Source organism: Hyperolius riggenbachi, chromosome 11, assembly GCF_040937935.1.
Source record: "Hyperolius riggenbachi isolate aHypRig1 chromosome 11, aHypRig1.pri, whole genome shotgun sequence".
Classification (NCBI taxonomy): Eukaryota; Metazoa; Chordata; class Amphibia; order Anura; family Hyperoliidae; genus Hyperolius; species Hyperolius riggenbachi.
In genome coordinates this window covers 135,473,884-135,493,235 of record NC_090656.1, presented here as the reverse complement: position 1 = coordinate 135,493,235, position 19,352 = coordinate 135,473,884, and the positions used below count along the sequence as shown (strand labels likewise).

At 41.7% G+C, this 19,352-nt stretch overlaps 1 protein-coding gene across 4 annotated transcripts in view; it reads right to left on the bottom strand.

Annotated features, from left to right (window-relative positions):
• The window catches only part of LOC137538047 (inositol-trisphosphate 3-kinase B-like), a 426,334-nt gene that overhangs the window by 130,730 nt on the left and 276,252 nt on the right, over positions 1-19,352 (bottom strand). For all 4 annotated transcript variants that reach the window (XM_068259990.1, XM_068259991.1, XM_068259992.1 and 1 more), the window contains one exon: positions 18,384-18,873. In XM_068259990.1, the coding sequence (XP_068116091.1) occupies positions 18,384-18,716 (333 nt within the window). In that variant the 5' untranslated portion in view covers positions 18,717-18,873. The remainder of the gene's footprint in view (positions 1-18,383; positions 18,874-19,352) is intronic.

The following is a 19,352-nucleotide window of genomic DNA, read 5'->3' as shown; positions in this document are numbered from 1 at the left end:
TAAACAGCTGTTATTCTTTTTCACTCTTCTGAAAAATGTATACAAAATAAAGAATCTTTAAAAAAAAATTATTTTGAGTATTTTCTTGTTTTCTGGTGGCTTAAAAGGCATTTTATTGACAAGTTTATAAATAGGAGAAACTCAGGTGAAAAAGTGAATTGCATATGGGCCCAAGGTATCCAAATAGACTCTTGTATAATAGATAGATGACAAATCAGGTGTTTTAGATATTGTGTGGCTGTAGCATAGGCCAAGGATAAACAAAACAAAATCAAAATTGAAAATAAAAAGACCTACAAATTCTTAATACTAACTGCCAATATGAGCGAATATATACTAATGTAAGCAGTACAAATGAGAAATTTAAAGAGAGATGGGGTCTATGAACTATAAGACTGAATTGTAGACATAACTAAAACTGCCTATCAATTTTGATTGGACACATTCAAAGCTGCGTACGCTTTGCATGAAAATGTCATGCAAGCCAGCATCTGCATTTCACTGATCACCTCTACTGGTTGGTGACCCAGAGGACAGTGATGTTCCAGACCACCCATTTGGTTTGCAAAGACAATAACCTAATCATCATTTGACCATACGGAATGTATTGTGACAAAATCTCAGCAACAAAACTCAAGTGGGTAGATGTCCTTTGCCCTACAGACACTGTGAGTGTACCTGGTATACTTCCCCAGACTGGGCTTCCCTTCCTGATCTCCCGCCCACCCTTAATTCTTTGTGGGATTTATTAAAAAACATTCCCACTGCGAGCATATACACAACATTATTATCACACAACTGCTGACTCACTAATATTTCAGCACCGCACACCTTGCTATGCTTTTCTATTTTATAGGTGAGGGTTGCAAACCTACTGCATTGTAGCAAATCCATGCTAATTTACAGAATCATTTACGTTCTCTAGTATTGAAGAAACATAGAAAATAATTCCTTTTGTCCTTAAAGGAGTACAGTAGGGGGGTAGGGGGGAAAAGAGTTGAACTTACCTGGGGCTTCTAATGGTCCCCCCCAGACGTCCTGTACCCCCACAGCCACTCGCCTCCGGTTCACTTCTGAAATTTCCGACTTTAAAGTCGGGAAACCACTGAGCCTGCGTGGCCGCGCCCTTCCTCCCGCTGACGTCACCGGGAGTCCACGCAGGCGCAATAGATGCCCCAGGTAAGTTCAACTCTTTTTCCCCCTACAGTAGTCCTTTAAAACAAGGACTGATGTAGAATGATTTCAAAAGAAACTCACCTGAGACAGCAGAGAATTTGGAGTGAAGTGCAGTGGTAGAAGGTTACAAATACATATGCTATGGTCATCAGATCTGCACAGAGCCATCATTGGGACATACAGTTAATAGTTCAGTATCGTACCCAAGATCAGGTGGCCCATAATTTTACCTTCCGAGCGAAGCATGAGAGGGCTCTAAAGTGTGCTTTTGTACAGCACTCGGCCCTGAACTGTCACTGTTCAAATACCTGCGAGTGACGTTCTTCATGCACAATGATGCTCCTTAAATTATTGATTTCTATACAATTTTTATTTCCATCACAATAGAACACCAAAGTAGTGTAGAAAAGTTGCAGCAGCAGTCTGTGCCAGCAGGTAAGACAGTATCATTATCTACCCCTTATTACAGAAACAGAGCAAGGACATATATAGGCAGAAAGGTATTTTCCTTCGCATAGTTGGCACACACTGATCCTAGGGAAAAAAAAACAGAGGATATCCCATCCGCAACAGATGTGCCATTAAATTCCATGTTCCCGAGTTATCTGCCTAAGTATCAGCTCAATCCTCTTTAATTAAAAACCCCATAAAAGGAAAAGCTGTCTGCAAATGAAATGTTCCTAGCCTAAGAGGTTATCAGTTAACTTCATTCTCAGAACGCCCAGCAATCCCACTGACAAAGGAAAATAAATGACATGTCAGTTCCAGGATTAAGTAGACAGTCTATGATGTAGGAAAGAAGAAAGCTGTCCATCCTGCTATGTAACATGACAATGACAAGCAGGAGCTCGAAGCATCACAGTCCCCACAATACACAGACACATGACAAGGAGGCTACAAAACTGGCTCTTTCGCAACATATCAAAATTAGAAACAAGTTAGTTCCTTAAAGGGAACCTAAACTGAGAAGGATATACATTTTTCCTTTTAAAATAATACCAGTTTCCTGACTCTCCTGCTGATCCTGTGCCTCTAATACTTTTAGCCACAGCCCTTGAATAAGCATGCAGCAGATCAGGTGCTCTGACTGAAGTCAGACTGGATTAGCTGCATGCTTGTTTCAGGTGTGTGATTCAACCACTGCTGCAGCCAAAGAGATCAGCAGGACTGGTATTGTTTAAAAGGAAACATCCATATCCCTCTCAGTTTAGGTTCCCTTTAACTAATGAAAATGGTGTGCTACTCTGTAACATGAGTTTGAACCATCACCTGGTCAGCACAATAGCATAATGGGTAGCACAGTAGTAAAGTGAATAGCTCTCTGACATCCCATAACTAAGTCTAAGGTTTAATTCCTGGCCTGGACTCAATCTGCATTGAGTTGTATGTTCTTCCCATGTTTGTGTGTGTTCATTCCAGGCTCTCCAGATTCCTCCCACATTACAAAATCATACAGATAATTTAATTGGTTCTCCACTACTAGCAGTGTAGCATGTGCTCCTTAGCAACACAAGAATCGGCCATTGCTAAAGAGCACACAAAACGCTGCCAGTAGCGCATGTAGCGTGCCCGCGGGATAATTGAGTCATGCTGCTTCACTAGCGCGTGTAAGAAGATTTAACTTGCGCTACTTCGGGGTGTTGTTAACTATAATGAATTGCCCCCATGGCCTTAAAGGGAACCTAAAGTAAATAAAATCTGGCCAGTTTAGTTGTTCCGGTCCCTTGCCGTCATTCCACAGTTCTCCATTCAGCTGCTCGACACCCAGAGCAAGACTTCTTTTTTAAATGAATCCAAATTTCAGAAAACCTTGTTCATTTTGGCCAAAAAGTAACAGCTTGATTTTTTATTTTTTAGGTGGTGGGGGGAGGTTCAGAAATTAATATCCATCTGAGCCCTGCATTAGAAATTATTAGTGAGCTAGTATTGTTATGTTAGGGTCAAGAACAGGAAAAGATGGTGTTACAGAAGGCTAGAAACTACTGTACATACACACTTTGAATCCTTATTGTCTTTACAGATAGATTTGGGCTGCAATATAAGAATTATAGCTATACACATGATGTTCAGCACCCATGTGCTGCTCACTAGGGAAGGGGAGGGGGGGGGTGAGCATAATAATAACCCACTTTTCTCTGGCCCCATCCTGAGAATGCAGAGTAGCCCAGGGAGGAGTATATGTTACCTGTTTCCTCCAATGCTGGGTCAGACCCACTATTCTCTCTTTGCAGCATAGCCAGGCTCGCTGCTACATAGCCGAAGAGCAAAAAGGCTAGTGACATAAGGGGGGAGGGGAACAATGGAGAAGGGCACACAGGCAACCTAATACTAGTAACTGTCAGCGGCCCTGTAATCTCTACTTATGCATCTGGATGAGCAAGCAGCAGCTCCACACTGCAGAAACTCAGATCTGGCTGCCTGGGGAAATCACTACAGGGGAGGCAAGAGGAAGTGGCATCCTAAGTACCGGGTGTCTCCATGAAATTGGTGGGAGAGAAACACACTGTGATTGCTGTCGGTATGAGGGCAAGGTCCAATGTGAAAAAGTCTCACCTGGTTGAAGTGGCTGGAGTGACCCTTATGGGTTTGCCAGCTATTGCGCTTGTGTCCCTCTTTAGCCAGCGACCTGGCTTGGGAAGCTGTCCTTGGTGGTAGCCATGGAGCCTGGCCTGTAATGTCAGACACACTTAAAGTGACCGTGAAGTAAATAAGAATTAATAATAATAATAATCCGAACATTTGTATAGCGCTTTTCTCCTTTCGGACTCAAAGCGCTCAAGAGCTGCAGCCACTGGGACGCGCTCAGGAGGCCACCCTGCAGTGTTAGGGAGTCTTGCCTTGAACTCCTTACTGAATAGGTACTTGACCTAGCCAGGATTCGGACCCTGGTCTCCCATGTCAAAGGCAGAGCCCTTAACCAGTACACTATCCAGAATTGTCCCAAGGAGTACTTAACTCGGAAGGGGGAAAACTCTATGACCTAAAGAGTATTCCCCCATCCTCCTCAGCAGAGGGGATCCAGAGCTGGGACCCCTGAAGGGTCCTCCTGTGGGCGCTTGTTGCTGATAAGCGCATGTGCACAACGGCTCTCCACTCAGGCTCCGGCAGGAATAGCCAAACCCTATCAGGTTGCTCTATTGCACAGGCACTGGCCGTCTGCGCCACCGTGGTAGAGCGGACCCGATCGGGCTAAGCTATTTCCACCAAAACTTAAGTAGCGAGCCTCAAGTGCGCCTAAACAGGCAGGCCACTTATTTCTTATTGCTTGCTCGTTGGTGCCAGCACTGGATCGGGCTGGCTCAGGAGGACAGGAGGAGCTTCATTACGTTCCAGAGGCTTCACCCCCCCCCCCCCCCCCCCCCCCCACAGTATCGTTTTTTTTTTTTTTTTAAATGTACGAAGTTACAGATGTTTTTTAATGTGTGGTGCTGCGCCAAGCCAGTACGGGCTGGGATCCCAGGCAGTGAGTGCAGGTAGAGGGGTAGGGCAGCAGACAAACAATGCAAAGTTACTAGAAATGAAAGACTGATGCTGATTTTAACACAGTATTTGCCACATGTTCCGCAGGGGACCTTCCCTGCTTTTTCAAGCTTTATAAACCTGGTCCCTGGCTAAAGAGGGACACAAATGCGATAGCAGGGAAACTCTTAGGGTCACTTCAGCCACTTCAACCAGGTGAGACCTTTCCACTTTGGCCCGTAACCTCAAACCAACAGCAATCACTGTGTGTGCTCTTTCCTTTCTCTGTCTCTCCCATTCAGCACTGTAATACAGGAAGCAGCACCTGCGGTGAAACACAAATTCACAGATTGCGCACTGACAGTTTTTGTATAACACCAGTACCAAACTACCAATACCAAAAACGGGGTGACACCTGGACAGAGGCAATCGAGGCTCCAGCCAGCGGAGCAAATTAGCATTGGTGAGTTTCGGGATGTGGAAGGAGGGACAAAATCATTCCTCCCTTTTCATGGACTTGCTCCTGTGTCCCCCTGATGAAAGGGGCATACCAACAGACCACCAGAAATGTCAAATGGGGGTACTACTAGCGTTCCACTCCCTCGCCCCCTTTTTTTAAAAAAAAATTTTGATTGGGGGAGGAGGTGGGCCTGTAAATAAGCAGCAGTGGGTGTCAAATACTCTAGATACACCACTGGCAAGAGACACTGAGGAATGGCTGAACACAGTTTAGTTCTGTCCAAAACAATCAGTAATGATGATTTTGGCCAAGAAAAAGGTTAGGACTCCAGAGGAAAGTTAGTCATAAACTGGAGGTTAGAGCTACGCAAATGTTTAGCACTGGGTTAAAAAAAACCGGTATCCCAATGGAAACACACCATTATCTTGTCACTTTAGCACATCACTTCTAAAGCCAGTTTGGTTACCGGTGAAAAGAATAAAACTGTTAACAGAAGAAGTGGATGTTTGGCATGAAAGACAAATGTAATTTAATCGATTTTGCCGCTTAGCATGACCACAAACAGCTGGATCTGAACTTCATTTAGCCACACGCTGTATTAGGCTGAGTGATCTGGTTGGCTCGTACCTGAACTGAAAGTCTGGATCACGCAGGCAGTTATAAAAGCAGCAACATAATCCCAACAGATGTGTACAGCAAACAACCACATTTCTCATAGTGGCTGAGGATAAATCCAACTGGATGCTGATCAGCTGCACAAACCATGTCCAAACTAAACACAGGACAAGAAATGATTCAAAGCAATCCAATAAGCCTTTATAATACTCTGTAAAAGACAAAATTTGAATTGTCTGGGATGTGGATTACCGCATATATACATAGCAAATTAGACTTTAAAATTAACCCTTTATGACCAATAAGCTCCTACATCACCTTCATGGTATTGTTTAGCAGTGATTTCCATAGAGGCTGTCGGAGGAAATCCAAATGGAAATGAAGCACTTACACATACCGGTATGACCTAGCCAGATTATTTACATTTTCCCTGATTTGTTAGATTGTCTTATTGTTTGTTTTCCTATACAAAATCCTGTGAGGCAACACACTTCTTTTTTACTATGACAGAAGCCATAATTACACCATCACTGTTGGGTCCTTGAATGTGAATGTTGGCAGTATAAGGATGCCCGACAGGAATTAAGGAGTCATTAAAAACATGAATCTTGCTAGCGCATACTGGTTTTTTAATATTAAGACAGTGGTTACTCAACCTTTCTAGCGGAAGAACCCATTCAAGGTTCAGCCAGGTGCACAAGAATCACAAAGAGTACACATGCTAAACGTCTTATAGACTCAGATTACACTGACTTTGCATTTGTATATCAAGTGTAGGAAGGGAGGGTGAATTGATACCCTGCAAAGAAAAAGCACAGAGACCACAGGAGCTCTAATAGGGTGATGCGTCACACAAGGGTCAGTACAGTACAGTACAGAAAGGTGGTACTCACAAAGGGAGTTTGCAGAAGGGGCAACCAAACACAAGAGGCAGGTGGAAATGTATGACCCAACTCCACTTGGGCGTCCAGGGCAAACTGGATGTGGTCACACTTCTCATGTAAAAGATACCACTGGTCCTGGTGATGGCAGAGCCCCAACAAGGACCAGGGAACACCCCTCCAATGGAGGTTGAACAAGCACAAAAGGGAAGAAGGAGAAATGTTGGAATCTTGGCTACAAGTACCCTTTGGCACTTTAATTGGCCTGAGGAAGTGGGTACAGACCATTGCCAGTACATAATAAAGTTAATTTTTCATATGAATTATGTCTTCATTGAGGTAAGCCACCTCATTCCTTTTCTCATTTATTTGGTTTTTAACTTAGTTTTATTATACCATTGGGCACATTTTCTCCTCCCTTATGTACAGTATAGCGAATCTCTGCAAAAACAGACATACTGAAATGTTAAAATATGGTATGTTGACACAGCAAGCAATCTCCTGACTCCTTGACCTTTCATGTAACACTATCCTAAAGTGCGGTTATGGATCCCTTCACCTGTTAATAAAAGAGTGGATTAACTGCACTTAGAAGCTACCAGTGCACTATCTCCATGTGTGTTGAGGTTCTCCCCACAGGGCCTTTGATAACCCAGTTTTAAAAAACAACTTACAGCTAACAGCAGTTGTATAAAGAAAATCTATAGCTAGATGTGAGTTCATACATTTCCTATCTCTGAAATTGAGCTGTACTAGTGGTCTGGAACCTCCTCTTATTAGTCAGGGATATGTGTTTCCTTTTTCATCTTGGTATAATTTCCAGTTGTAAATTATACCTTCTACAATCATCATCTCATCCTATATGGAGCCTCTCTGTTCGCCAATGAGATGCTGCATTACATGCTATAAAATGATTCCACACCACCAGAGCAGCTGATTTTCAAGTTAATCAAACTCATGCAAGTACTTTATACTGCCTGCAATTTGCAAACAGGTTTAATCTCAAATTGATATTATAAAAACTGCAAACATTATTATTGAACACTATCAAGTTAAGAAATGAAGATAAATGGGGAGGTTATAAACATTAACCATTTAAACCTCAAATGTATTACTTTATTTAAACATGAGAATCAGGGCCGGACCATCAACCAGGCACCTAAAGCAGCCGATTGGGGCCCCATCGGTGTCTAAAGGGCCCCTCTCTGAGCCTCATATGCTGTGGGCTGGCTGGCTGCGCGCTGTGTAATGTGTGCATCAGTGCATGAATGTCCCCATGATGTCCCCCTGCGCTGCGCTGCCTGGTACAATTACCGGTGTCCCGACTCCCGTGCCCTCCCGTTCGCTCTCTGCTGTGCCTACAAACACTGAGGCTGGCTGGCTGGCTGAGCGTCGCCGTTACCATGGCAATCAGACGCTCTCCAGTCCAGTCCTCAGCGAGAGAGAGCGAATCAGCATGCGCCGGCGTCCCCTGTTGTTCCGTCCTCTGTCCTGACGTCATTGCACTTCGCTCTCCCCCTCCCTCCTCGCTAAGTCAGAGCGGCTAAGTGCAGGCTGAGGCAGGTCCAGCCTCCAGGTCAGTGAGAAGAGCCTGGACTCTGGAGATCATGTGGAAATTAATATAGATCATTATTTACATGTCTATATATATATATATATATGTGTGTGTGTGTGTATATATATATATATATATATATATATATATATGTATGTGGTGTATATATATGTATATATATATATATATATATATGTATATATATATATGTATATGTATATATATATATATATATATATGTATATGTATATATATATGTATATATATATATATATGTATATATATATATATATATATATATATATATATATATATATATGTATATATATATGTATATATATATATATATGTATATATATATATATATATGTATATATATATATATATATATATATATATATATATATATAATATAAGGTGCGCTGGCACTGATAGTGCATGAATATTAACACCTACTACAGTTCCCTTTACGGATTAAATATTTTTATTGTACACAATTACAGGATAAAATGAATCTGTGGTATATCACAATTTAAAGACTATTCCTTATATCAATTACAAGCCACACCACTCCTCCACACTCACAAGCATACACGAGTGGTCTGGTTCCCTTTAAAAAAGCAGAAAAGTTGTTGCATATGCATGAACTCAAGTGATTAAAACTGGTAAAAGGGTTGTAGAAAAATATCTATACATATACATCTATATCAACAAGATTGGAGTCCTAAATGGTAGTCACGTTAGCCTGAAACACTCGGAGGGACAAGTACATTCCTATCCGTGTTGTCCGTGCTGCGGGATCCGCACACCGCAGTGTGAGTGTGAGTGTTTCAGGCTAACGTGACTACCATTTAGGACTCCATCTTGTTGATATAGATGTATATGTATAGATATTTTTCTACAACCCTTTTACCAGTTTTAATCACTTGAGTTCATGCATATGCAACAACTTTTCTGCTTTTTTAAAGGGGACCAGACGAGTCGTGTATGCGTGTGACTGTGTGTGTGTGTGGGGGGGGGGGGGGGAGCATGAGAGAGGGGGGCCCAAATCTGCCACTTTGCTTAGGGCCCCATTTGGCCTTAATCCGGCTCTGATGAGAATGCATACAAAGGATTGGCGACCACAGAGAGCAAATGCATCAACTCCCCCTTACTTTACAGGTTAATTTGCAAAAGCATGCACATTTAAGGAATGGAAAGGATGGTGGAGTGGGTGATTTGGTTACACATGTCATAATCTTCATATCTCCTGCAGCTGAATACATTTAGGCCTTGTTCACATCATAAATCACCAGCGCTTTTCAATCACTGAGCAATTTTTTTTTATTTTTAAAATCACCTACCCTGTGTTGTATAAAGCGCTTTTTTAAGCGTTTTTGCAGAGGGACTTTTTTTTCAGTTCCAAGAAGTGAACTCTTGTACCCGGAAATAAATAAATACAATGTATTTATTCATAAAAGCGCTTGGGAAATCGCTTTGTGGTTTCCTTATACCTTCCGTATATAGGAAAATCGCCCAGAAAATGGTACAGGCAGCGCTTTGGTAAGCGGATCCGAATCGAGCCACTCAAATGTGAAGACTCTCATAGGGATTTATTGCACAAGCGCTTTTAGGGTGATTTTCAAAATCACCGGCGCTTAAATCCCCAAAATGCTCTAGGTGCGAACAAGCCCTTATGGTATTGAAGATATGATTAACTAGGCAGAGAAGCAGTGGAAATCAGTCACAGTAGACTGTGATAAGATAGGCAACAGAGGGGCTTAGTGATTGCATGGTTAGTTGGGTTGAACAAAGACATCTGTCCATCAAGTTCAACCAGAAAATATGGTACTAGTATGCACCTTCACATATGCTAGTAGATCCAGAGGAAGGCAAAAAACCCTTACAATTCTTGGACCAATGAAAAAATTCCTTGCCGACTCTAGATGCCAATAAGTCCCTATATCAACACTACTGGGTACTACCTAGTAAGCATAGCCATGGATGTCCTTCAATTTACAGAAAGCATCCAAGCCCCCTTATAAAAGGAATGTTAAGTGTAATAGAAAGTAGCCAGTTACTTCCAGCCCCCTGAAGTCCTCCTTGTCCCTCGCCATCATTCCGTGCTTCACTGTTCCTTCAGTGTCCCTCTCCGTAAGCTGGACGACCCAGTGAGTTGCTGACCAACTTTTGGAGGTGGACAGCGGAGGAAGGGAGCAACGGGGAATGATGCAGAGGGACCAAAAGGGAGCTGGAAGAAGCTCCAGGTAAGTAACTCACTGCTTTCAATGACTGTACACTTAAAATGTCCTTTAAATGCAGGTATAGAATTTACCTGTTGTAATATATTCCACATTTTAACTGCTCTTACTTTAAAGAACTCCTTCTTAAAAAGGTGGCAAAAACCTTTTTCCTACACACCACAGGTTGTGTCCCCTAGCTCTTTGCACAAGCCTAGGGACAAAAAGCTAATCTGAATGCCATATTCCAGATGCTGCCTTACAAGAGAACTAAACAGAGGCAGTATCATGCTAGCATTCCACATTTTAATTTCCCTTTTAAAGTGTACCAGAGACGTAATAAACTAAAAGTTTTATACTTACCTGGGGCTTCCTCCAGCCCCATGCGCACGGATCGTCCCACACCGCCGTCCTCAGCCTTCTCTATCGCAGGTATTGGGTCCTGTACCTTCCTCCAGTTGTGGCCAGTTTGCGCAAGAGAAGTGCGCCCACTACATATCTCTCCGGCAGCCGCAACAGAGAAGGATGAGGCCGGTGGCGTAGGAGCAATCAGTGCGGAGGGGGCTGGTGGAAACCCAAGGTATGTATAAAACTTAGTTTAATACATCTCTGGTTTTCTTTAATGCATACCAAAATGTGTTTTGCTTTAGCTGCTTCTGCTTGGCATTGACTACAACTATTTAACTTGTTATCAACCAGTACTCCTTTGTATCTCTCCAAGTTTTATGTCCCCATCTGTATCCCATTTATTTGGCATGGTGCTAGACCATTAGTACAACCAAAATGCAAGACTTTACATTTTTTGTCATTAAATGTCATCTGCCATTTTCTTGCCCATATAGCCACTCTAACTAGATACGGATAGAGGAAGGTAATGAGGTATACAACTTTGCCAGTTACAAGGAAGTCCTATTAAGATGTTTCTTTTCCTCAAGATTTATATTTTTAGGGTTTTAATTTTCACTGAAGATATACACATGAAGAAAATGTAGTCCCTTATCAATTTTCTCATTGTTATGAAAGGTTTAAAATGCAATTCAATCCTCGTCTAAGTCATAATTACAAATAAAAGCAGTATGGTTCAACAGTTTGTGCACACAAAGTTTTACATTGCCATCCCCCACTGAGCAAATGTTTGTAACCATCCATTTCTTTGAAACAGGAAGTGTTTTAATCTGTAACATTGATGTGTCGCTGATGAAGTGGATCCGATGTTCTATCGGCTGTGTCTGTCCATGTAATCATGGTGTCCGTTGTAATAGACAAGTCCTAGATACTATGCTATCTATATGTCCATATTGCATGTGGAATCCAGATCCCAGATTCCATAGATGATGTGGGATTTATTGAATTCCTTGGTGTTTGTTGTGAAAACATTTTTGCTGTCGGTGTGAACCTAGCCTAATGCTATATATAGATGTAAAATACTGCCTAATCAAAAGAAACGTTAGAGCATTTCAGAGGAAAAATAATTGTTAAAGCATTTATAACTCAGTGAAGACGTTCTGCACTGAAGTTCCTTTGCCCACTAGTAGGTGTCCTGTGAAGTGTACTGCAGTGACACATCATGCAGTTCTCAAACAGGTGACAATGGGCTCCATTGAAACACCTTAGGATATACACAGGTGTTTCTTACACTTAATAAAGTTGATGATCACTACTTCTTATAGAGAAACAATGAACAATGCCATGAGAAGTTAGGGCACAACAAACAACTACTCATCAAAAATAAAAGTAAAAAAAAAAAAAATACCAGTAGTCTCAAATTTGATAAAAACTACCTGTTCCACTCAATTACTTTCATTTCAAGATAATCACACATCACTCTTACAGTTAACTTGTGGGAATGTAAATTATGATGTGTTTAAGACTCTCATTATTGTTGTGACTGAAATAATGAAATCACATTTTATGACCCATTGATGTTGAAATCCAGACAAGCTGTGACGTTCTTTCTGACAACTGCAGAGGAAAGGCCAAGTAAACAATAAACATAATGACAAAAGTGAAACATAAAAACCTGTTTTAACAGAATCACGTTAGTTTCAAACTATAATCTAGATTGTAAGCTTGCAAGGCCAGGGCTCTCTCACCCTTCTGTGTCTTGGATTTTTTGTTTATTTCATAGCTTGCAGTCTGTTATACATACCGGTATTATTTTTCATGTTACATCTGTCATTGAAACCACCAGTGTCCATATTTGATGTATATCATTGTCTGTATCATTAGGTACCCCTTGTTTCTTTTCCTACTTTGTATAGCGCCACAGAATATGTTGGCGCTTTATAAATCAATAATAATAATCTGTTAAGAAGGAGTCACAATACCAACGGAATGTTTTAGCCAGTCATCACAGAACAATCCCTCTTACTTGAAATGATTAAATGCAGTCGGATAAGCTCCCTGGCGCAATCACTTCACTGTTTATCCTACTAATTAGACTTTAGTAGAGTAATATTAACAAGTGGGTGGGCTGTAAAGTTAAACTGTAGGGCATTACTGCCCAGGAAGGTGGATTGGCCAGCGTGAGAGGACGTGTGACATGGGCAGGATGCTGTGTGGTGCAAATAGTGGACCAGGGAGCCCTCCTAAGTTCTGGGAACCATTGGGATTCAAGTTAGCCCCATTACCGATAGCCTGCACAGTTTTTAGGCATAGGCAAATAGTCAGGTAAACAGTGCTGTACAAATATGCTCAACTTTCACAACCTATACTTGTGTAAACATGTTTTCCATAGCTTTTCTTTACGCTATTTAGCTATATGTACCAGTTTCTGAAAAAAAAGTGACTAATCAAAAACCTAATTTGACCGTTTTAGTGAAGTACATGAATGCAAGAAAGAGTTTGTGGGAGTGCAAAATGAAAGGCTCTTTTGAGCCTTACAACGGATGAGATGGAGAACTGGAATATATTATTATATTTCTAATATTAGCATGGGGGAACTAGAAGCAGTGGATGCCTCGTCTAAGGCCCAAAAACATCCAGACACGGATGGTAATGGCATGGTGTATGGTAATGCAATGGTAATACTTTTTGGTTGTTACTAGGCTTGGTACGCTTACAAGCCTTTGATAAAACAAGGTAATGAAAAGTTTGTACACATACTAAACAAACTTGACTCAGCACAGTTGCAGCCGAGAATCTAACGCGTGTAATACTCTGGCATGCCAGATCGCCAGATGACAACGATAAATACTGTTTCCGGACTTACCCCACCCGCCGGAAGCTGCTCACTCATGTGCTGCCACCGTCATAACTCTATTGAATAGCACATGCCACTCACCTGTATCTAAGTAGCATGTCTGCATGGCAACTATGCCCAACAGAGTCTCCCCAGTGAACAGGCAACTATCGTTAAGGGTGACACAGACAGAGCATTTCTACACAGCAATAAAGCTAAATTTACACCCTGATATGCTCCTAATGGAAAATGTCAAATACAAAAAAAGGAAGAAGAGACAATAACTGCATGTGTTTGTCTTAATCGTTTGACATAGTAGTAATGCTGTATGATAATTTTAGTGCAAAACAATGCAATGTTCTGTATGAAATAAGTTTAAATATATCTTCATACTCAAGGCATCATACTTATTTCTTTAAATCTATTCTCCCTCCTTTACACAAAGCTAAGACCCTGCCCCTCCCACTCCAGGGCATGTATCTGTGGAACTTTAACCAGTGTATTTTCAGGCAAGCTGTCAAAACAACGCCTGCATGTGCACACCCAACCTATAATTTCACCCTCTACAGTCACATCTTCCCCCTCTTAATATTTCCCATTAGTTTTATCTTTCCCACCAGCTTAGCAGGTCTGATTTCCAACATCGCCCACAGATAACACGGCCTCTTTGCCAATACTTTGTCCTTCTCAACCCTTTAGCTTCTGAAAATTTCTCTCTCTCTCTCTCTCTCTCTCTCCCCGGGTTTATTTGTAAGGAACTGGAAGATAGGGAAAATATCTGGACAACCTAAGCATATGCTTTGTAGATGTGCTAAACAATTAATATCTGCCTGATGTTGACATTTTACCACTCTGACATTATGTCCCACTCAGCTGTCGGTGGAGATCTAATCTAATATCCCTTTCCCACCTTAGCTGCAAGGTTTGCACTGCTTACTACAGTACAAAGCTATAGTGCCTCGTTCTTATGTTGCTCCAGCCTGTAGCCACTACTGCCGGTTGTATGATGTGTGCTAACCTTTATACATATCGAGAAACCAGATAACCTCATTCTTTTTCTAACCTGTAAAACAAAAAAGCAACTGAAATCTGATTGGTCGGTCTTGTTCTTTCCTCATTAGGTTTCATAAATCAACTGTAGTATTACTATTTAACTTTAAAGTGCATGTCACTGAAATAGGGCAGAACGTTTTTTTTTTGTAGCCAAACCAACGTCTTTAATTATAGCCCATATGCAATTAACTTTTTCTCCTGAGTTTTCTACTAGGTGATATTTTCACACGTAGTCTATATAATATAAAAAGGAGACACAGAGAGCCCAATATAGTGTAGTAAGTAAAAGCAACATGGAAGTGAAAGTGGAAGTATGATTTAATACTCAAAACCCAGGGTTACCATCCAGGCAACCACTGCAAGGGCAGGTGGGGAGAATTAGACCTGTCCCCACTCAGGATTAAGAAGTCGCTCTTTGTAGATAGGAAAAATAGGGCCCAAGTCCCCTCCACCAATGGAGGGGAGACTGAGACAGACTGTATGAGTTATATGCTCCCTTGTATTGCCTGAGGAAGTGGGATATACCCGCGAAACGCGTTGCGTATGTATGGAGTATGGAGTATGTAAATAAACATCTTTTTTATGCTACAACCTGCAATTTTTCGTGTCTGCACTGAAGGGGTAAGTCCACCACTGCCCACTTCATTTTAAACTTTTTATGTACTGTTTTTACTCTTCTGGCGCCTCTGTAATACTGTATTGTCTATATAATGCCGTTTATACCACCAGCAAGCAAGAAAGTACTCAAAATAATTTTGATAGTACTTTTCCACCTACTTTTTTATACTTTGGCAGTTGAAAAGTGCTGAAGGGTATTCTTTAGGCTTCTTGCACACCAAGACGTTGCATTAGGTGGCACGTTAAGGTCGCATAACGTGCACCTAACACAACGTATGGTGCTGCAAGAGCCGACGGTAGAGTGAGCCGCGTTAGGCGGCTCGAGTCCTATAATGTCTCCCAGAGTGGCGCTGATTGGCCAGCAGGACCACGTGATGCGGAGCGAGACACTCCGCATCACATGGTCCCGCCGGCCAATCAGCGCCCGCCAGTGCAGTGAATATTAAGTAGCCATGTGCGCGGCTACTGTAGCTGGCTCTCCCCGCCTCCTCTCCGCCCCCCACTGCGCATGTGCAAACAGTCTAACGCGGCTATAGCCGCTCCAACGCCGTAGCATGCTGCACTTTGCACAGAACGTGCAGCGTTACATGTAACGCAACGTGGGCTGTGTGAACAGCCCACTTGTGTTACATTGCTGTGCGTTGGGGGAGCGTTACAGGCGCACTAACGTGCGCCTGTAACGTCCCTGTGTGTAAGCAGCCTTAAAGAAGATGAAAAATTATCAACTAAGAGAAAACTCAGGAGAAAACATTAATTGCATATGGGCCTATCTCTCACTTTCTTCATAACATCTTCTGCCCCAAAACAGCTGTGCAAAACTTTTACTCTTTCGCCAAGCTTAACTATTAGTTCCATAATGTTTGAAAGAGCAGGTCAAATGGATGCCCCTAGCTTTATCTCATTTAACTATGTTCAGATTATGTCCTTGTAAAGAAATCGTACGCTTGCATTTTTTCTCCACAAATGGCCATAGAAGAAGTCAGTTTGGAGCTGTAAGATGAGAAGTTGTGCATCCTGCAGACTGACTGTGAGCTGCAACAATGAGGACTCACCCTCTCAGTTTAACCCCAACACAGAGTCTAATACTGTATTGTGATATAGCGCTGTGCTTCTGTAAAATGCAACCAGCCCACAAAAATGTTATCCTTTCTATAAATGTCTCATATAGTTTAGTAAAGACCCTTGATTTGGAAAAAAAAAGTCAGCACATGTCTCATGACCACTCTTTTGGGTAAATAAGGTATCTGGGCTTTTTAATCTGGGCAGATACCTACTCCTCACTCCATGGTGGATTTAGGGAAGTGGAGCCGTATACAAAACTGCAGTGAAGACACATGGAATAGACTGTGCTTCACATTGAATGAAGATGCATGTAAAGAGTCCAGTGGAAGAGGTCTCGACAAGGGAAGCTGCACTCGTCAGAGGCTATTAACACCCAATACCACAAATTAATATTATTACTTCCATCTCTCCCACCCTCCTACCAATAAAAAATGAAGGACATCCCACCTCTTAAAACCACACTGATGCACAGGTTAGAGGATCATGTGACCCTCACTCTGAACAGACTGCCTTGCTCCTCCATGGAACAGCCTGGGATAAGGCTCTTCTGAAGCCACTCCATCCCTGAACCCCAATTCACTTCCACATGAAAAAATGGTTGGCCCACTTCCTCCCACAATATCTTCATATAATGCTTCACCTCCACATCAAGTTACCCATGCTATGGCTATGCCTCTCAGCATGAAACAGAATAGGAGTTGGTTAGCAGCTGTAACAGACACATTCCCCCTACAGTGTATGAGTTATAGGCACTCTGGGAGGCTGTGCCACAGCTATCATATGGCATCCCTCCTCCAGATGCCATTATAATGCAAGCTAGAAACAAAAGCATTAAGTCACATATGGAACTTTAAGGGAATGTAGTAAGTTTTGGGGAGGGAATTGTAATTTTAGGGTATTTTGTATCGGAGGGAGAAGAGGTGATATAGTAATAATTTTTAGGATTGGACTTTAAAATGCAAAAAATGTTAAGCCATATGTTATAATTACACACGTATTTTGACCGCACATACAAAACCATGCACTGGCCTATATGTAATTCACTTTTTCTCCTGAGTTTTCTCGTAGGATCCATTTTTTCTACTTCTTTTTAAAATAACTTTTCAGCAGTTTGCAATTGCAAATATAACCAAAAAGTAGGTGAAAAAGTTCTAGCACAAGTATTTTGAGTATTTTCTTTCTTGCTGGTGGCTTAAAGAGACTCCGTAACAAAAATTGCATCCTGTTTTTTATCATCCTACAAGTTCCAAAAGCTATTCTAATGTGTTCTGGCTTACTACAGCACGTTCGACTATCACAATCTCTGTAATAAATCAATGTATCTTTCCCCTGTCAGACTTGTCAGCCTGTGTCTGGAAGGCTGCCAAGTTCTTCAGTGTTGTGGTTCTGCTATGAACTCCCCCTTCCAGGCCCCTCTATGCACACTGCCTGTGTATTATTTAGATTAGGGCAGCTTCTCTCTTCTCTCTTATCTTTTACAAGCTGGATAAATCGTCCTCTGAGCTGGCTGGGCTTTCACATACTGAGGAATTACAAACAAAGGCAGAGCTGTTTGCTGGAAGAATCAGCCTGAAACTTCAGTGCATGAGAACTGCAGGGGGAAAGAAACACACAAATGATCTCTTGAGATTCAAAAGGAAGGCTGTATACAGCCTGCTTATGTATGGATGTATTTTCTATGTGTGGACATGCTGTACATCAACCTACTTCCTGTTTTGGTGGCCATTTTGTTTGTTTATAAACAAACTTTTTAAAACTGTTTTTAACCACTTTTAATGCGGCGAGGAGCGGCGAAATTGTGACAGAGGGTAATAGGAGATGTCCCCAAACGCACTGGTATGTTTACTTTTGTGCGATTTTAACAGTACAGATTCTCTTTAAAGGGCATTTTATTAATAAGGTGTAAAAAATATCACCTGGGAGAAAACATAGGAGAAAAAGTAAATTGAATAAGGACCACTGTCTTCACTGCATTACATGAGAGCTTTCACTTGACTGGGGACTTGTGTTGTGGGGTTCACCCTTGGAGCTAACAGCACCCGGTACACTTTTGTCCATATGCACGAAGAAAAAAATATCAAAATGTGTCTCATCGTTCCCTCACCTTTCGTAGGGTTTTTCGTTTTGGCTGAATCTCCTCTTCTTCGCTGAAGACCTGATCACTGTCTTGTGATGAATAGTTTACAGATGAGCAGGTGGATGTACTGGAAACTGATCTTTCACTAACTTCCTTCACTAACTTCTTCTTCACCACTTCAGAGAAGACATCTTCTGGGCTGTCTTTCCCAACTGAACTCCTATTCTCTGTGTCCTTGTGGTTTTCTGCCTGAGGCATAATAATGCTCTCTTTGATTTCCTTGTCCTTCCCCACCTCACATGGCAGTATGGTCAACTTCTGCAGGTTCTCCTCCACTGAGTTCTGATTTGACTGCTCCATGATTCTTATTTTGGCCTGTAAACTTCACTTGGCTTTTAGCTGGACGTATTCCTCTATTTGCACCTGACTGATCAGCCACGGCCCATGGCTATTTGCTCTTCCACTGGCATGCCCTGAAATGTCTTTCTCAGGTTCACGCTTCTTGTCCATGTGACATCTGTGAAGAGAATGCATATATAGATACAGAATAAGCATATTGGTGTGTTTTACTCTTACTGACAGATAAGCATTCTGTTATGGAAAACTTTAAAGGGCAATCATGTGGCACAAACTCAGAAAGTACAAGAGGAACAGTCCGTAACATCTTCCAGATGATTGATGTATAGGACCATCAGTTATCCGGCTACAAACAATTAAAAAATCAGTGGTAATATTAATTTAGTCCTTGAGGTGTTACGTTAATGGTGACATAGCCTTCCATCATACTTTTGTAATATATTAAACCTGTATCACAAATGAGTAATGACGCATCTACAGGATTTTTGTGTGGCCTCATTGGTGTAAATGAAGATAAAGTAAACCTGCCCAGAAGCCTAGACATTAGCCAATCACTACACTACAAACTACCTGTGCTATTGGCTGCAATTTTCTCACTCATGTCTCAATTTTATGTATTCTGTAAAGCACTGCAGAAGA